Source organism: Heterodontus francisci, chromosome 4 (assembly GCF_036365525.1).
Source record: "Heterodontus francisci isolate sHetFra1 chromosome 4, sHetFra1.hap1, whole genome shotgun sequence".
Lineage (NCBI taxonomy): Eukaryota > Metazoa > Chordata > Chondrichthyes > Heterodontiformes > Heterodontidae > Heterodontus > Heterodontus francisci.
In genome coordinates this window covers 18,881,191-18,900,340 of record NC_090374.1, presented here as the reverse complement: position 1 = coordinate 18,900,340, position 19,150 = coordinate 18,881,191, and the positions used below count along the sequence as shown (strand labels likewise).

The 19,150-nt window shown below is 43.2% G+C and overlaps 1 protein-coding gene across 6 annotated transcripts in view; it reads right to left on the bottom strand.

The window, feature by feature from the left end:
* The window catches only part of htt (huntingtin), a 260,486-nt gene that overhangs the window by 59,879 nt on the left and 181,457 nt on the right, over positions 1 to 19,150 (bottom strand). For all 6 annotated transcript variants that reach the window (XM_068029245.1, XM_068029247.1, XM_068029246.1 and 3 more), the window contains 6 exons: positions 18,876 to 18,952; positions 17,898 to 18,036; positions 15,374 to 15,496; positions 10,612 to 10,825; positions 9,664 to 9,809; positions 4,307 to 4,484 (listed from right to left, as the gene is read on the bottom strand). In XM_068029245.1, the coding sequence (XP_067885346.1) occupies positions 4,307 to 4,484; positions 9,664 to 9,809; positions 10,612 to 10,825; positions 15,374 to 15,496; positions 17,898 to 18,036; positions 18,876 to 18,952 (877 nt within the window). The remainder of the gene's footprint in view (positions 1 to 4,306; positions 4,485 to 9,663; positions 9,810 to 10,611; positions 10,826 to 15,373; positions 15,497 to 17,897; positions 18,037 to 18,875; positions 18,953 to 19,150) is intronic.

Here is a 19,150-nt window from a genome sequence, read left to right as displayed (position 1 = left end):
AGATGGACATGGGGGTGTTATGTGCACTGATCTTTGAAGGTGGCCAGATATATTCAGAGAATGTTTGGCAATTCATATGGGATCTTCGGCTTCATAAATAGAGGCATATAGTAGGGAAGTTATACTGAACATTTATAAAGCTCTGGTTAGGCCCCAACTAGAGTGCTGTTTTCAGTTCTTGTCACCACACTTTAGGAAGGATGTGAGGATCCTTGAGAGGGTGTACAGGAGATTTAACAGAATAGTTCCAAAGATGGAGGATTTTACTTAATGTTAGAACAGTGTACAAGGAGACTGGCTGCTGGGCGGTTGCGCTTTGACTTCACGGTCACACTGACGATATAGCAGTCTCCTCACTGGCTTCAGGGTCTGAAGTGTACTGGCTGCGGGGTGATCTCAATCAAGTCTCTCAGATTATGATCAAGATTATGACAAGTTAAGATCTGGTAGACAAGGAAAATTGTTCCCATTAATTGATGGTGCAAGGACTAGGGGACACAGTTTGAAGGCTTTGGCCAGGAGATGCAGGGGAAATGTGATTAAGAACTTTTTTATGCAGCAAAACAGCATGCAGTTTGCAAGCTGAGTGTGGAGGTATGAGTTTGGTGAGTGGCGAGTTCGGTGAAGAGGGAAGGAGGTGCTCTTTTTTCTACTTTTTTTTTTAAACCATCCAGTATTTGGTTCTTGCTTCGCTGCAGTGAAAGGAGCTGGTTAATGAGTAACTGATAAGCTATTGCACTTATAATAGACTGTAAAGTTAAGGTATGGCAGGATAGCTCGGCCAAGTGGGGTGTACAGCCTGTGGCATGTGGGAAGTCATGGACGCACCATGCGTCCTAGACAAATGCAGCTGAAGGAAGCGTCACCGGCTGCACAAGCTTGAGCTCCGGGTTTCGGAATGCGAGCGATGGCTGAAGTCATTGTGGTTCATCCGCGAGGCAGAGAACTACGTGAATAGCACATTCAGGGAGGTGGTCACACCACAGGTTAGGAGCATGCAGGCAGATAGGGAATGGGTGACCGCCAGGCAGTCGAAGAGGACCAGGCAGGGACTACAGGAGTCCCCTGAGATGACCTCACTTGTTAATCAGTTTTCCATTTTGGAGACTGGTGAGGGTGATGGCTCCTCAGAGAAGTGCACTCAGAGCCAAGTTTGTGGCACCACAGGTGGCTCAGCTACATAGGAGGGGAGGAAGAGGAGTGGAAGAGCAATAATGATAGAGCATTCGTTAGTTAGGGGAACAGACAGGCGTTTCTGCGGCCATAGGCGCGACTCCAGGATGGTGCCAGGGTCAAAGATATCACGGAGCGGCTGCAGAACATTCTTCTGGGGAAGGGTGAACAGCCAGAGGTCATGGTTCATGTTGGTACCAATGACATAGGGGATGAGGTCCTGAAAGCAGGTTATAGGGAGCTCGGAAGATTAAAAAGCAGGACCTCAAAAGCAGTAATCTCAGGATTACTCCCAGTCCCATGTGTGAGTGAGCATAGGAATAGAAGACTTGAGCGATTGAACAAGTGGCTGCAGAATTGGTGCAGGAGGTATGGTATCAGATTTCTGAGGCATTGGGATCAGTTCTGGGGCAGGTGGGACTTGTACAAGATGGACGGGTTGCATCTTAGCAGGACTGGGATGAATATCCTCACAGGGAGATTTGCTAGTGCTGTTGGGGAGTGTCTAAACTAGATTGGCAGGGGATGAGAACCTGAGAGGGAGCTCAGATTGGAGGGAAGCAAAACTGGTAACTTGTCAGGGGTGTGGGAACCAGCAGCAAATATCAGAGGAAAACCAAATTGCGCAGAATACTGGGGGAGATAGATAGCACCAGGGAATAGTAAATGATCAGGTGGGGTCAGATTAAGGGAGGAAGTAATTAAGTCGATATCAGGGTTAGTGTGCATGTAGGTGAATACACAGAGTGTGGTTAATAAGATCAGTGAGTTATAGGCACAGATTGACATGTGGAAGTATGACGTTGTGGCTATAACTGAGACCTGGCTTAAAGAAGGGTAGGATTGGGTGTTAAATATTCCTAGATACAAGGTGTTGAGGAAAGACAGGAAAGGGAAAAAAGGGGGAGGGATGGCAGTATTAATTAAGGAGAGCATTGTAGTGTCGGAGAAAAAGTCATAGAATCATTGAATGTTTAAGGCATAGAAATAGGCCACGTGGCCCATCATGTCTGTGCCGGCCAAAAAACGATCCACCCATTCTAATCCCACCTTCCAGCATTTGGTCCTTAGCCTTGAAGATTACTGCATTTGAGGTGCAAATCCAGACTCCTTTTGAATGAGTAGAGGGTTTCTGCCTCAATTACCCTTTCCGGCAGTGAGCTCCAGACCCTCACCAACCTCTGGGTGAAGTAGTTTTTCCTCATCTCCCCTCTAGTTTTTCTACCAGTCTTTAATGCATCGGTGCAGACTCGATGGGCCGAAGGGCCTCTTCTGCACTGTATTATTCTGAGATACCAATCACTTTAAATCTAAGCAGAGAGGTAAGTGACTAAAAGGCAAAGGTGAATAGACCCTTCACCTCCACTCCATCCAGGCCCCTCAAAACTTTGTACATTCCCCTCCGCTTTCTCTGTTTTGAGAACAACTCCAGCCTATCCAATCTTTCCTAATAGCAGCATTTTTCCATTCCTGGCAACATCCTCGTAAATCTCCTCTGTACCCTCTCTCGTGCAATTATATCCTTTCTGTAAGGAGGTGACCACAGCTGCACACAGTACTCAAGTTGTGGTCTGATTAATGAGTTATACAGTTCCAGCATGACCTCCCCATTCCAGTATTCTATACCTTGGTTAATAAAGGAAAGGATTCCATATGCCTTCTTAACCACCTTATCAACCTGTCCTGCTACCTTCAGAGATCTGTGGACATTCACTCCAAGGTCCCTCACTTCCTCTACACTTCTCAGTATTTTCCCATTGACTGTGTATTCCTTTGCCTTGTTTGACCTCCCCAAATACATCACCTCACGCTTCTGCAGGTTGAATTCCATTTGCACTTTTCTGCCTATCTGACCAGACCATCAATATCTCCCTGCAGCCTTCAGCTATCCTCCTCGCTATCTACCACATGGCCAATCTTTGTGTCGTCTGCAAACTTCTGGATCATGCCCCCGATATTTACATCCGAATCGTCAATATATACCACAAAAAATAGGGGAACCAGTACTGAGCGCTGCGGAATGCCACGGGAAACAGCTCTCCAGTCGCAAAAACATCCATCAACAATTACCCTTTGTTCCCTGTCATTGAGCCAATTTTGTATTCAACTTGCTGCATTTCCCTGGATCCCATGGGGTTTTATTATTTTTTTTAACCAGTCTGCTGTGTGGGACCTTGTCAAAAGCCTTGCTAAAATCCATGTAGACCACATCAACTGCACTACTCTCATGTATCTTTCTTGTTACTTATTCAAAAAATTCAATCAAGTTGGTCATACAAGATCTTCCCTGAACAAATCCATGCTGACTATCCTTGACTCATCTGTGCCTTTCTAACTGATAGTTTATCCTATCTCTCAGAACAGATTCCAATCATTTGACCACTACTGAGGTTAGACTGACTGGCCTGTAATTATTCGGTCGATTCCTTGCTCCCTTTTTAAACAGAGGTACAACATTAGCATCAATTAATGGGAACAATTTTCCTTGTCTACCAGATCTTAACTTGTCATAATCTTGATCATAATCTGAGAGACTTGATTGAGATCACCCCGTAGCCAGTACACGTCGGACCCTGAAGCCAGAGAGGAGACTGCTATATCGTCAGTGTGACCTGTGAACCGTGAAGTCAAAGCGCAACCGCCCAGTGGTCAGTCTCCTTGTACACTGTTCTAACATTAAATAACTAAACATTAAGTGAAATCCCCCATCCCTGGAACTATTCTGTTAAATCTCCTGTACACCCTCTCAAGGATCCTCACATCCTTCCTAATGTGTGGTGACAAGAACTGAAAGCAGTACTCTAGTTGGGGCCTAACCCCTATATACTAAATATACATGGCTGCAGGGTTAGACGTCATGATAATCCAACAATCATGGTGTGGAACAGGCTTGATAGTTAGATCAGCTGGTCTTTACCTGCCCATCAATTATGTACTATTTCATTAAACATGCTACACCTAACCTGGGAGTGCTTGATGTTAGAGAGTGCTCAACAGTGACACTCATTGCACCAAATAGAAAACAGTTCACTCCCACAGCACTAATATTCTTCACTCGGACGGCCACGTATGTTACCAAAAAAAAGCAACATGTTTTGACTTAATTTCTCTAACCGATGAAAAAAATCCTTACTTGCTTCGATGATGAACCGAATGCAGTTGATAACCGAGCAGGCTTGAGTTACATAGGCTACAGACGCCATCAGGTTCCAAATGCCGGGCTGCTGCAGAACTAAGCAGCAACAATCCAAAGCAGCTTGCAGGTCCAGACTTAGAGGAACTTGATCATGCATCAACTGCCAACAGAGCGCCTGAATGACAAAATGCCAAATTCAGACAGAGTTAAAAACACACAACTATTATAGCAACATGCACAGAATTATAGAATGCACTGCACAACAAACAGGTAATTTGGCCCACCTGGTCTGTGCTGGCGCTTATGCTCCAAGCGAGCCTCCTCCCATCCCTCTTCATCTAACCCTATCAGTATAACCTACTATTGTTGGCACATCTCAGCAGGTCTGACAGCATCCGAAGAAAGAGACAGTTCGAGTAGGAGCCTTTGCTCTTTCCGGATGCTGACTGATATGCTGCGTATGTGCAGCATTTTATGTCGTTTCAGATTTTCAGCATTTGCAGATTTTCTTTCTGTCCACCCTCCTTCTTGACATTAGCACTGCTCAGTAGAAATCTGATTCAAGTAACACACTCGACAAAATGTTCACGTACCAGCTGCAGCTCCAATTATTTCAAGCATAGAAAATTAAGGGTTATAGAGCCATTTACTGTTCCAAACTACCAACCACACGTTTAAAAAAAAATACAGCCTATCTGGGATTCTCAGCTTCTAAAAATGCACTGAAAACCTGACCTATTAGCTATAGAGCTGTCTCAGGCCAATCCTTGGAAGTTTCTCCCTAAACGTCACTCAGTTGTTATTTCTTCTCTGTGAAATCCCTTAGTACATTACCTACATAAAAGGTGTTACACTTCTGATGAAGGGTCACTGACCTGAAACGTTAACGCTGCTTCTCTCTCCACAGATGCTGCCAGACATGCTGAGTATTTCCAGCATCTGCAGTACTTCGCTTTTATTATTAAAGGTGTTACATAATGTTATGAATGCTGGTTTTTGTAACATAATTAGAAATGGAGTCTGGGGAATTAATAACGGATAACAAGGAATGGCAGATGAATTGAACAGATATTTTGCATCAGTCGTCACTATTGAGGATACAAGTAACATCCCAATATTAGCTAAACTCAGGATATGGAAGGGAGGGAGAAATTCAAGAAAATTACAATCATCAGTAAAGTGGTACTGAACAAATTGCTGGAGCTATGGGCTGACAAGTCCCCAGGCCCTGATGGACTTCATCCTAGGGTGTTAAAAGTGGCGAGTGACATAGTTGATGCGTTAGTTTTAATTCTCCAAAATTCCCGAGATTCGGGGAAGGCTCCGTTAGATTGGAAAATGGTGAATGTAACTCCTTTATTCAAAAAGGGACGGAGACAGAAAGCAAGAAACTACAGGCCAGTTAGCATAACATCTGTCTTAGTGAAAACGTTAGAAGCTTTTATCATAGATGTTATAGCAGGGCATTTAGAAAAATTCAAGGTAATCAGGCAGAGTCAACATGGTTTTGTGAAAGGGAAATCACGTTTAACCAATTTACTGGAGTTCTTTGAGGGAGTTATATGTGCTTTGGATGTAGTGTACTTAGATTTCCAGAAGGCATTCGATAAGGTGCCACATAAAAGGTTATTGCAGAAAATAAAAGCTCATGATGGAGGGGGTAACATATTGACATGGATGGAAGATTAGCTAGTTAACAGGAAACAGTAAGCATAAATGGGTCATTTTCTGGTCGGCAAGATGTAACGAGCGGCGTGCTACAGGGATCTGTGCTGGGGCCTCAACTTTTCACAATTTATATAAATGACCTAGATGAAGGCACCGAAGATATGGTTGCTAAATTTGCTGACGACACAAAGATAAGTAGGAAAGTAACTTGTGAAGAGGACATAAGGGAGCTACAAAGGGATATAGACAGCTCAAGTGAGTGGGCAAAGACCTGGCAAATAGAGTATAATGTGGGATAGTGTGAAATTGTCCAGGAAAAACAGAAAAGCATATTATCTAAATGGTGAGAGATTGCAGAGCTCTGAGATGCAGAGAAATCGGGATGCCCCAGTGCATGAATCGCAAAAGGTTAGTATGCAGGTACAGCAAGTAATTAGGAAAGCTAATAGAATGTTATCATTTACTGTGAGGGGAATTGAATACTAAAGTAGGAGGTTATGCTTCAGTTATACAGGGCATTGGTGGGACCACATCTGGAGTACTGTTTACAGTACTGGTCTCCTTATTTAACGAAGGATGTAAATGCGTTGGAGGCACTACAGAGAAGGTTTACTAGACTAATATCTGGAACGGGCGGGCTGTCTTATGAGGAAAGATTGGACAGGCTAAGTTTGTATCCGCTGGAATTTAGCAAAGTAAGAAGAAAGATTGAAACCTATAAGATCCTGAGGGGTCTTGACAGGCTGGATGTGGAAAAGATGTTCCCCTTTGTGGGAGAATCTAGAACTAGAGATCACTGTTTAAAAATAAGGGGTCACCCATTTAAGACAGAGATGAGGAGAAATTTCTTCTCTGATGATTGAGTGCCTTTGTAATTCTCTTCCTTAAAAGGCAGTGGAGCAGAGTCTTTGAATATTTTTAAGGCAGAGGTAGATAGATTCTTGATAAGCAAGGGGGTGGAAGGTTATCGGGGGTAGGTGGAAATGTGGAGTAATCAGTTCAGCCATGAACTTATTGAATGGCAGAGCAGGCTCGGAGGGCCGAGTGGCCTACTCCTCCTAATTCGTATGTTCGCATGATTATGTTTTAAAAATTGTGATTTTTAAAAGTTTAAGATGGAGTCCAGAAGGTCAGGTGACACCACATCCACTCTGCTAAAGGACGAGACAGATCAAAGCCTTTTTTTTTGAAAAAAAAGGGACTGCAGGGGTAACATCTGAAGAACAATGGGTTTCGCTCTCCCAGACTTTCAGGTCACAAATAATGGGGTCAGCGATTCTGAAAATGCAATGTAATAAGCAGCTGTTAACACTTGGGAACAATGGAAGGCCCAGGTGACTTTGTGAAACCAGACTTCTGGACTTGACATATTGGAACAGGACAATAAGCTATTGACTTTTGAGTCCAAATAAATGTAACAGATTTTCTGAAGGAAGACAGGCTGAAAGAGAGGAAACCATTGGTTGCATCCTCAAGGCTGGCTGTAAGAAAGGAACCCAGTGGTTGCAGCCATGAAGGGAGGCCCTGGTACAGCAAAAGGGTGCAAAGACTTGATCCTGTTTTGAATGATAAAGCTCAACCCTCAAGGGTAATACAGGGTGAGCAACAAATGTTGGCATTAGCAACAATACCCACATACCGTGAATGAATAATGAAAAAAAAAAGCAATGGCAGATTTCCTTCCCTAAAGGAAGAGTTGGGTTTTTCCGACAAGCTTCACTTAGACTGATAGCTGCTTTTAACTTTCCAGATTTTTAAAATTCTCAAACTACTATGCCAGAGTTCTCTGGATTATTGTCCAGTAACATAGCCACTACATTACTGTACCCCATGTAGGTGTGTTTTATGTATGTATATGCAAGGTAAATAGTTCATACTTGATTCATGTAAACATACCAACTTATATAAAGTGTACAGCACAGAAATAGTCCATTTGCCCCAACCAGTCTGTCTTGCTTTTTAAACTCCACAAGGCATTACATAAAATTGTATTTATGTGTTACGACCTCTGTGAGACCATTAATGTTCAAATATGAGATATGAATCCTTGGACCAATTTAAAGAATTACACGACAAGATTTCCCTTGAGGTGGCAGTGGTGAGCTACCTAGCTTGGCCAGGCCAGTAAAGCCCACATCCCAAGAATGAATGAATAATATTTTTTTTAAAAAGCACTTACATAAGGACTTAGGCACACATGTAAAGTGGAGCCTCAATTATCTGACACAAATGTGATCTTCCCAACTGCACAACAGAAGTGGGCAGATAACTGCGAGTCCTCAAATTATTGTACACTTATTTACTCTGCTCCACCTCACTGCTTCCCAAATTCCTCTTGAGCATCATTCACTGCAGGCAAAAATCAAATGGTGCTGCAAAAGCTGATCATTCAGCTGAATGTGTCATTTAATAAGCATTTCCTTCCCCTTTGTACCCACCCTGCTGCAGACTGGAGAGCGCTGGGGAAAACATTTCCTGTGGCTTCTCAGCTAAGGAGCCTGCTATCACTGAAGTCAGTAGCTGCTCGATCCAGGTGATCCTGTCAGTAGTCAACATGACATTGATCTTAATGGAACGGCATCTTAATGGGCGGCACAGTGGTTAGCACCACAGCCTCACAGTTCCAGCGACCCGGGTTCGGTTCTGGGTATTGCCTGTGTGGAGTTTGCAAGTTCTCCCTGTGACCATGTGGGTTTTCGCCAGGTGCTCCGGTTTCCTCCCACAGCCAAAGACCTGCAGGTTGATAGTAAATTGGCCATTGTAAATTGCCCCTAGCGTAGGTAGGTGGTGGGGATGTGGTAGGGAATATGGGATTAATATACGATTAATATAAATGGGTGGTTGTTGGTCGACACAGACTCGGTGGGCCGAAGGGCCTGTTTCAGTGCTGTATCTCTCTATGACTATGACTATCTCTCTAACTGCTGGCTTTCAAATTAACGTAGAGCTATGCTTTCCAGAGGGAGCTTTTCGTGTGGCGGGGAGGTGGGGGGCAGCGGGAAAGGAAAGGTTCCTAACCACAAGTAGCCTGGAAGTATTAGAGACCTGCAGTAGGTTTATCACAAGGCACACCCAAGGGGAAAGGAGCAGCAATTTGCCAGCTTAAGGTCTTGTGAAAGATTAGATGGACTTCAAGGCCTCAAATACACTGGTTTCAAAAAAGTAAATTTATATAGAAAGTGCATCTGGGAAATTAAAATGGAATTCCGCAGCCTCTCACTACGCAATTGTGGCACAGTGGCGCAGTGGTTAGCACCGCAGCCTCACAGCTCCAGGGACCCGGGTTCAATTCCGGGTACTGCCTGTGTGGAGTTTGCAAGTTCTCCCTGTGTCTGCGTGGGTTTTCTCCGGGTGCTCCGGTTTCCTCCCACAAGCCAAAAGACTTGCAGGTTGATAGGTAAATTGGCCATTATAAATTGTCACTAGTATAGGTAGGTGGTAGGGAAATATAGGGACAGGTGGGGATGTTTGTTGGGAATATGGGATTAGTGTAGGATTAGTATAAAAAATGGGTGGTTGATGTTCGGCACAGACTCGGTGGGCCGAAGGGCCTGTTTCAGTGCTGTATCTCTAATCTAATCTAATCTAATCTAAAACTCTATGTAAACTTTACATACAAGGTTAAGAACTCCTTGGTCGATGCAGCCAATGTTAAGCCTTTTAGTTGTAAGTTTAAAAAATCTTACCTCTAGAGACAAGACCATGAATCTGGCAATATCAGCCTCGTTGTCAGTGGGAATCTGAAGAGATGGTGGCACTTTAGGAAGAGACAGAAGGTATTGGGCCACTGCATTACACAGACCAATGACAGAACGATAGAACAGCATATCTCCTGTAAGATGAAGTGTTTAATAAATGCATGTAGCTTAAGCTCAACCATTTAAACAAAAAGAGCAAAAGAAAATCTGGCCAGTATCAAAATTAAAACCTACATTTTTATACAATCCAAGAGGATTTATGTTCCAACTTTAATATCAGTATAACTGATCTTCATAATGATGCTCATGGACAAAGAACAAATTGTCTCTCTTTCTCTAACTGCTTTTCTACTCTTTTTGCACTCTACAATCTGTTTCTTGCCACTCTCGGTCCTTGTTTTAAGTGGTATTTTCCCTTCTTTCCCTCTGAAAGGCTTTCAAATATTTTTCCTATTATGGTGTCTGTGCCTGCAAGTCTTATCTGTGGCTCAGTTGGTCGCACTCTTGCCTCTGCAATAGAAAGTTGCAGGATCAGTCCCGCTTCAGCAGTGGTGCATTGTCAGAGGCACTGTCTTTTGGATTTGTCGTTAAACCTGCCTGCCCTTTAAACAAACGTAAACGATTCTAGGGCACTATTTAGAAGCGCAGCAGGGGAGTTATCCCTAGTGTCCCGGCCAATATTTATCCCTCAATCAACATCACAAACAGATTTTGTGGTTATCACATCACTTTGTGGGAGTTTGCTGTGCACAAATTGGCTGCCACATTTACGACATTACAACAGTGACTACACTTTGAAAGTACTTCACTGGCAGTAAAACACTCTGGACCTCCTAACATTATGAAAGGCACTAAATAAATACTTATACACTATTTCTTTCTTTCTGTGTCTTAACTTCACTTGTTCATTTCTCCATATTCCAGCAGGGCTCTTACCATAAAGCTCACCGACTTTATTCCAATAGGAGGAATTGGGCAAAGGACATAGCCTTTGGAACACCTGATGGTTGCTGGGAAGATGCTGGACATGGAATACCACATGATCCAAGGTAACTTTCCTGGCAGTTTCGAACAGCACGCTGGTCTGGTCTGCAAAGATTCCTTGCAACCCCAAAGCCAAGCAGGGCGTCAGAAGATTCAAGTTGAACTCCTGGAAAAAGCATCGATAAAAAAGCACATTGAGAATTAACATTTCAACCAATATTCAAAAATGTACTATGGAGACACAATCAGTTCTTCACAGATGCCATGTAACTTTGCAGCCAGCTCTCTTTGTAGAAACGGCATGCTGATAAAGGCACTGGGATAACAATATTTTTCATTGCACAAGGTTTATACCTAGTAGTACTCAAACAAACGTGTACTGTCCTTCCACTCATCACAAACTGCTGTAATCCTGCACAGGCTAAGAGTGGAGAGGCACAAATGGTCGAGAAATCTGGAGATTCACAATCCACAGGGTACGTCTTCCTCTTCACAAATTGCTGGACTAGTTATACATTAACAAAAAGCGCCAATGAACTTGTCATTATTTTGGCAGCAAAATCTGGGAGTGAAGAGGTGATAGAGGATAAGGTGTGATCCACAGATATCAGAAGTCTCCAACTATAAGATCCTTGTTGAAACGAATCTCCTTGACCAAGCTTTTGACCCTGCCTTTGGCTCAGCATTTATTTTTTTCTGACGCTCTCCTGTGAAGCATCTCAGCGTTTTGTTTTATGGCATTGTACAAATGAAAGATGCTGCTGCTGGATGAACAAAGCAGGATGATATCCCATTGTATCATAAGGTTTAGATTAGCAATGGAAAAGAGCAAAGAACAATTTAAAGTAGCACTTCCAAATTGGAAGAGGGCTAACTTCAAAGGGATGAGAGGGAAACTTGTCAGGGTAAAATGGAATTAAAGATTGACAGGAAAAACTGTAACGGAACAATGGATGATCTTTATAGGAGGAGATGTTTCAGGTACAGGCTAGGTACATTCCAACAAGGGCAAAAGGTAAAGGAATCAAAGCCAGGGCTCCTTGGATGATGAGGGAGATAGAGAACATAATGAAACAAAAATAAAAGAGGGTTTATTGATGCATGTCAGGTTATTCCTTCGAGCGTGAACCAAGCCAAATACAATAGGTTGAGGGGGGAAGTGAAGAGGAAAATAAGACTGGCAAAGGGAGAATGAGAATGGAATGGTAGTTAATATAAAAAGGAACCCAAAAATCTTGTACTGGCATATAAATAATAAGTGGATAGTAACAGATGGGGTGGGGCCTACGAGGAACAAAGATGGCATCGGTAAAAATTAAAACCCGACCTGGGCCCAACCTGACAACAGCCAACCCGAAACAAACCCAGGCCCCGAGTCCTTTAATTTTTTTAAATGCCCGACTTGATCTGACCTGAACCCGATACATGTAGTCGGGTTTGGTCGGGGAGCCAGGCTTTACTGCAGAGTGCGGAGTCCAGACTGCACGTTTTCCGCCTTCACATCCTGAGTGTTCATTTAAAGATTACTTCCAAAAGCAAGGCAGCACTATCCATGTCCAGCCCAACCCGACCCCGAACGCTGGACCTGGAAGAGAGAGCTGACCCGAACCCGACACTTGTCGTCTGGTCTGGTTGGGTTCAGGTCGGATAGCCACGCTTTAGTATCAGTGTTTTCTAAGAAAGAGGATGCTGACTAAATATAAGAAATGGAAATAGAGATAATGGATGAGGTGAAAATTAATAGGAAGTATGTACTGGAAAGCCACATGCCAAATGGAAAATATTAATTTTGTTGTATGGAACTTTGTCCCAAACTTTTTGATGGACATTATTACAAATAATTTTTAAAAAGCAGAACAGAGCAGCTAAAGATGGCCACACCCAATTTGCATATGAGAAGCCAAAGGCTGGCTGGGAGACAGAGCTGAGTACCCAGTCTAGCCAGAACAATAGGGATGCTCCCTGATTCAATTACCTATAACGGTTTTATCAATGTTGATCAAAAGCCATCAACACCCATTGACTTTGAAAGAGCCAAACCCCTCTCCCCAACCAAATACATCTGAACAGTCTTGAATTTCAAAGATCATTCCAGAAACTTCTGCTTCAAGCAAAGAGGTGGTCAGATGACATGACTACCTGTGTAACTCAGTTTGTGAATTGTAGCAGAAAGAGACTAACTAAGCCAGCAGGAGCTATAATCTCTCTCTCCAGCAAAGTCCTCAGGGAACCTCGGCTACAGCTAAACCTCAAATCTACAAATCCTCACAGTCAACAACAAAAAGGACAGATAAAGCCTCTCTTCAGTCTTCCAGAACCAGAGAAGCAAGCCCAAATTGTGTACATGGCTCAGCGAGGACTTCAATTTCAACTAAGGACACTGGGAGTTTACTTCCTTATTTAAATTCCATTTTTGTTAAGGACTTTACTCCAACCTCCCAACTCTGTTTTTTCCCACCCTGTATCTATGTGTGTGTGTGCACCTCTCATGTGAAAGAGAGTGTGGATGCGTCACATATTTTAGTAACTTTAACTGGTTGAGAGTGATAAGGTTAATAAACTTACATCTTCATTGTTTAAACTCAAGAAAACCTGTCTGATTAGTTTATTTACAAGGATATATATTAGAGTAACAGGAGCAAGTGCTCACTGAGTTGGTAAGTTAAATCACTGTTTAAAAGATAAACCCTGTTGCAGTCAAACCAGAGAAGGGGCAAAAGGGCAGCCCGAGACCCCTTCCTAACCTGGTCCTAACACTATGCTTAGATTGGATAAGTCCCCTGGTCTGGATGGCTTGCATCCCAGGTTGCTCAACGAGTTGGGAAGAGAGATAGCGGAAGGGCTTGCCATAATCTTCCAAAGGGAAGATGCCAGAGGACTGGAGAGTGACAAGTGTGATATCCTTATTCAAGAAAGGGTGTAAGGACAGAGCCCGTCAGTTTAACATCAGTGCTAGGTTAGATTTTAGAAACAATAATCATGGGGGGAAAAATTCTACAGTTATTTGAAGAGGTTTGAGTTAATTAAGGGAAGCCAGCATGGATTTGTAAAAGACAGATCGTGCTTGACTAATCTAATTGAATTTTTTGATGAAGCAACAAAGAAGATTGATGAAGTAAAAGCAATGGATGATGTTTATATGGATTATGAAAGCGTTTGATATAGCATCACATAAAAGGTTGGTTTACAAAATAAAGTCTCATGGAATAGGAGGCCCAGTGTCAACTTGGATAAAAAAAATTGGCAAAGGACAGTAAGCAGTGAGTCATGGTCAATCATTATTTTTCAGACTAGAGGATGGTATACAGTGGTGTTCTCCAAGATATAGTGCTAGGACCACTGCTTTTTTTGATATACATAAATGATTGATACTAGAAACCAGTAAAATTTCAAAATTTGTCAATACCACCAAACTTGGAGGTGTGGCAGACTGTGAGGGTGATGTTCATCAACTGTGACAGGGCACAGATAAGCTAGCAGAATGGACAGACAAATGGCAGGTGGAATTTAATAGAGAGAAGTGTGCGGTGATGCATTTTGGCAGAAGGGATAAGAGGAGGCAACATAGACACCGGCATAGTTCCAAAGAGTATGCAGGGAGTTCACTTGGGGGTTCATGTGTGTACATCTTTGAAGGTGACAGGACATATTGTGAGAATAGTTAGCAAAGCACAACGCATCTAGGATCTTGGGCTTCATAAGTAGAGATATGGAGTACAAAAGCAGAAAAGTTACACTGAACTTTTGTAAAGCTCTGGTTAGGCCACAACTAGAGTTTCTTTTTTTATTCGTTCATGGGATGTGGGCGTCGCTGGCTAGGCCAGCATTTATTGCCCATCCCTAATTGCCCTTGAACTGAGTGGCCATTTCAAAGGGCATTTTAAGAGTCAACCACATTGCTGTGGATCTGGAGTCACATGTAGGCCAGACCAGGTAAGGACGGCAGACTTCCTTCCCTAAAGGACATTCGTGAACCAGATGGATTTTTACAACAATCGACAATGGCTTCATGGTCACACTGGACTAGCTTGTTAATTCCAGATTTATTAATTGAATTCAAATTTCACCATCTGCCGTGGTGGGATTCGAACCCATGTCCCCAGAGCATTAGCCTGGGCCTCTGGGATACCAGTCGAGTGACATTACCACTGTGCCACCGCCTCCCCCACTGAACGGCATCCAGTTCTTGTCACCACATTTTAGGAAAGATGTGAGCATTCTTAGAGGGTGCAGAGGAGATTTACCAGAATAGTTCCAGGGATGAGGGAATTTAACGACCAAGTTAGGTTCAGAAGCTGGGGTTCTTCTCCTTGGAGTAAAAGAGAATGAGGGGCGATTATGACAGCTTTAGATAAGGTAGACAACGAAAGGTTGCTCCCAACAGCTGGTGATACAAAGGCTAGGGGACACAGATTTAAGTTTTTGGGCATGAGATTAAAGGGGAAATGTGAGGACGATGTTTTTAACCAGCGAGTGGTAATGACCTGGAACTTGCTGCCTAGGTGGGTGGTGGAAATGGAGACTATGAATGATTTCAAAAGGATATTGGATAGGCACTTGAAGGAACTAAACATGTAGAGCTACAGGGATAAAGCGGGGCAATGGGACTGATTCGATTGCTCTAGACAGCTGGCACGGACACGAAGGGCCGAATGGTCTCCTCCTGTGTTGTAATCACTACGACTAAAGCTGCACAGTTTGAACAAGCCATTACCTTGGTCGTCATGACAGAGCGGAGGTCATCTTCGGGAAGTTTATCTAGTAGTTCTGTGCACTCCATTAAAGCAGTATTTAGCTGGCTGCAGCACTGCCATTTAATAAGCGATACATACCAGTCCTGAAACACATAAAAACAGTATGCAGTATATTTAACAGAACAGGGTCTTACAGACTGGTCATTAGAGCAAGCATTGCCCCCTCACCACCGCAGAATTCTTGTTCACAATGTCAGAGCTTACACTAATATTGGAAAGTTCTTTGGTTAAAGGTTAACTTCTTACTGCTCTCCTACAGAAGGTTGAAAATTAACATATTGTTGGTACTAAGATTTTTTCCCAAGAATGGAGGAAATTAAGGATCGAAATTTTTTTCAAAAAGGATTTTTATTTTGCTCCTTGAGAATCTTGATCTCTGCCCTCCAGCAAGCCTAGCATCATTTTCCCCAATCAGCAGGAAAGGAAATGATGTCCCAAGTCAATCTGTCCAATGCCACCAAAAAGTAAACAAGGAGGTCAGACTGATGTTCTCCATATTTACTACTTCAGAGAAAGGGGCTAGTCTCTGCTAGCGCCGTGATGTATTAAGTGAACTTCCATACTGTCCATGGGAGAAGACTGCAGTGTACTTAAATAGACTTGCATTTGTCCAGCACTTTTCACAACCAAAGAATTTTACAGCTAATTAAACTTTCTGAAGTGCAGTCACTGTTGTAATACAGGAAACATGGCAGCCAATCTGAGCACAGCAAGCTCCCACAAACACCGATGTGACAATGATCAGATAATCTGTTTTTATGATGTTAATCGAGAGGTAAATATGGGCCAGGACACTGGAGAGAATTCTCCTGCTCTTCTTTGGAATAATGCCATGGGAGCTTTTACGTCCACCTGAGAGCAGGCGGGGCAGCAGTTTAACATCTCGCATGAAAGATGGCACCTCCGACAGTGCAGCACTCACTCAGTATTGCACTGGGAGCACCAGCCTTGATTTTTGTGCTCCAGTTCTGGAGTGGGACTTGACCCACAACCTTCTGACTCAGAGGCAAGAGTGCTACCCACTGAGCCACAGCTGACACCTAATAAGAATAATGGGTTTATCGATCACCCAGAAAATCATGACCTCGAAGATCATTTTGTGCATCAGGTCATGTTTCACTTCTACGTAAGGAACTTACCTGTGGCAGCAATTCTTTATGCTGGACATCAGTAAAATTATATAGAGGGCACCCAAATCATAATGAGTTATCTCATGAATTTTAGGACAAAGATTTCACACAAGTGTGTCAGTACTCACAGGTGCCCCAAGAGAAAACAGTTTAAAACCATTGTCCAAAGGCAATTAGAACCAGAGAAGTTTACAACACAGAAGGAAGCCATTCAGTCCATAAAGTCTGTGCTGGCTCGTGGATGGAACAATCCAAAACTAATCCCACCAAAAAACTCTCCCCCTAACACTTGCATCTTCCTCTATTCAAACATGTACCCACTTTTCCCTTAAATGGTCTCGAGCACTCCCTGTAACAAAACATTCCATGATTTATCAACATTTGGAATAAAGGACATTTCTCCAGACTTCTAACAACTTTGGAGGATCGCTGACCTATCAAAAAGGGGATGTCTCTTTCTATAATGTACTCACCCTATTATATCCCTTAAATTTTAAAAAATCCTCGTAAAGGTCATTAATTGTTCCCATCTGATAAAACATAGAAACATAGAAATTAGGAGCAGGAGTAGGCCATTCGGCCCTGCTCCGTCATTCAAATATGATCATGGCTGATCGTCTAATTCAGTACCCTGTTCCTGCTTTTTCCCCATATCCCTTGATCACTTTGGCATTAATATATCTATCACCTTCTTGAATATTTGATGACTTGGCCTCCACTGCCTTCTGCAGTAGAGAATTCCACAGGTTCACCAACCTCTGGGTGAAGAAATTTCTCCTCATCTCGGTTCTGAAAGGCACACCCCGTGTCCTAAGACTGTGATCCCTGGTTCTGGACTCCCCAGCCATCGGGAACATCCTCCCTGCATCTAGCCTGTCTAGTCCTGTTAGAATTTTATAGGTTTTATGAGATCCCCTCTCATTCTTCTAAACTCTAGTGAATATAGGCCGAGTCGACCCAACCTCTCCTCATACGCCAATCCTGAAATCCCAGGAATCAGCCTAGTAAATCTTCTTTTCACTTTCTCCATGACGAGAACATCCTTCCTCAGATAAGGAGACCAAAGCTGCACACAATACTCCAGATGTGGTCTCACCAAGGGCCTGTATAACTGCAGTACGACATCCTTGCTCAGATTCATCAAAAGTCATTTTGTAAAAATGAATAGAACCTTTTATTAAAAGAACCTTCAAGATTTTGAAACTCTATCCTCTCCAGCATCTATTGATGCTACACCACAACAAAAACAATTAGCCCATGAGGAGAACCAGCCTCAGTCACTCTCACTCAATTTAATGCGAGTCTTCAAACAGACCCAAAGAAAAAGGCAATCCCGTTGCTCTAGTGTTCTCACCTTGTCTACAATGATAGATTCCATGGACGACAGCTTGTCCCCATCCAGCGGGTGAGAGGTCACAATTGGCGACGGACTAATTGTGTCTGCGGCGACTGTTGTACGGAACCTGTCCAGCAGGGAGTACAATCTTTGGTGTCTGAAAGAAAAGGAAAAAATATCACTCCTCAAGCTAAAGCAAGGCTTTTGTGTCACAAGAACACAAGAAATAGGAGAAGTAGACCATATGTCCATATGGCCCATCGAGCCTGCTCCGCCAATCAATATGATCGTGGCTGATCTTGGGCTTCAATTCCACTTTTCTACCTACCCCCCAAATTCCCTGCGAGACCAAACACCTATCTATCCCAGCCTTAAATGTATTCATCCACAGCCCACTGGGGTACAGAATTCCAAAGATTCACATCCCTTTGACTGAAGGAATTTCTCATCTCAGTCCTGAATGATCAGCCCCTTATCCAGAGACTGCGTCCCTGTACTTTAGATTCCCCAATCAGCGGAAACAATCTCTCAGCTTCTACCATATCAAGTTCTTTCAGAATCTTTTATGTCTCAAGGAGATTGCCTTGCATTCTTCTAAACTCCAGAGAATACAGGCCCAATTTACTCAGCTTCTCATGAGAGGACAACCCCCTCATACCAGGGACGAACTTAGTAAATCTTCGCTGCACTGCCTCCTAACCTCATCTAAGGCTAGACTTCAAAAAGTCTTGGGTCATCAAGTCTATTCAAGCATGAATTCACCAGGCGAGGCTCAGCACCGACGCTCCCCAGTTTTGGCGAGGCACAATGTTAATGCTCTCTAATTCAGACTAGGTACAGTCCCAACACTCCTGACTTTAGATAAGGCACAGCGGTAACTACTTTCTTTTTATTTCCTCACTAACCCAGAGGCGCTGAAGGTCAATGTAATGCCCCCTTCCCCCTCCCAGCATAGATCGGCTAAACTCAAGAACCAGTGAATGCAAGGTTTTGTACCTCTGAGCAAGGCAAGTGGTCTGTAGATAACGCTGAATCCTTTCCAACTCTTCACGTGGCACTTGGGCAACGCTATTCTAAAAAGAGAGGATCTTTATTTTAATATTAATTATAACCAGATCACAACAGGCGTTGTAAACCTGAAATAAGAACAGAAAACATTAATAGATACTTTCAGCAGATCAGCCAGCTTCTGTGGACAGAATAGTGGCGACGTGGGATGGTTGGACTGGTGTCTCTGGGGATGGGGCTGAGGGAACGGGTGTTGCTTGAGG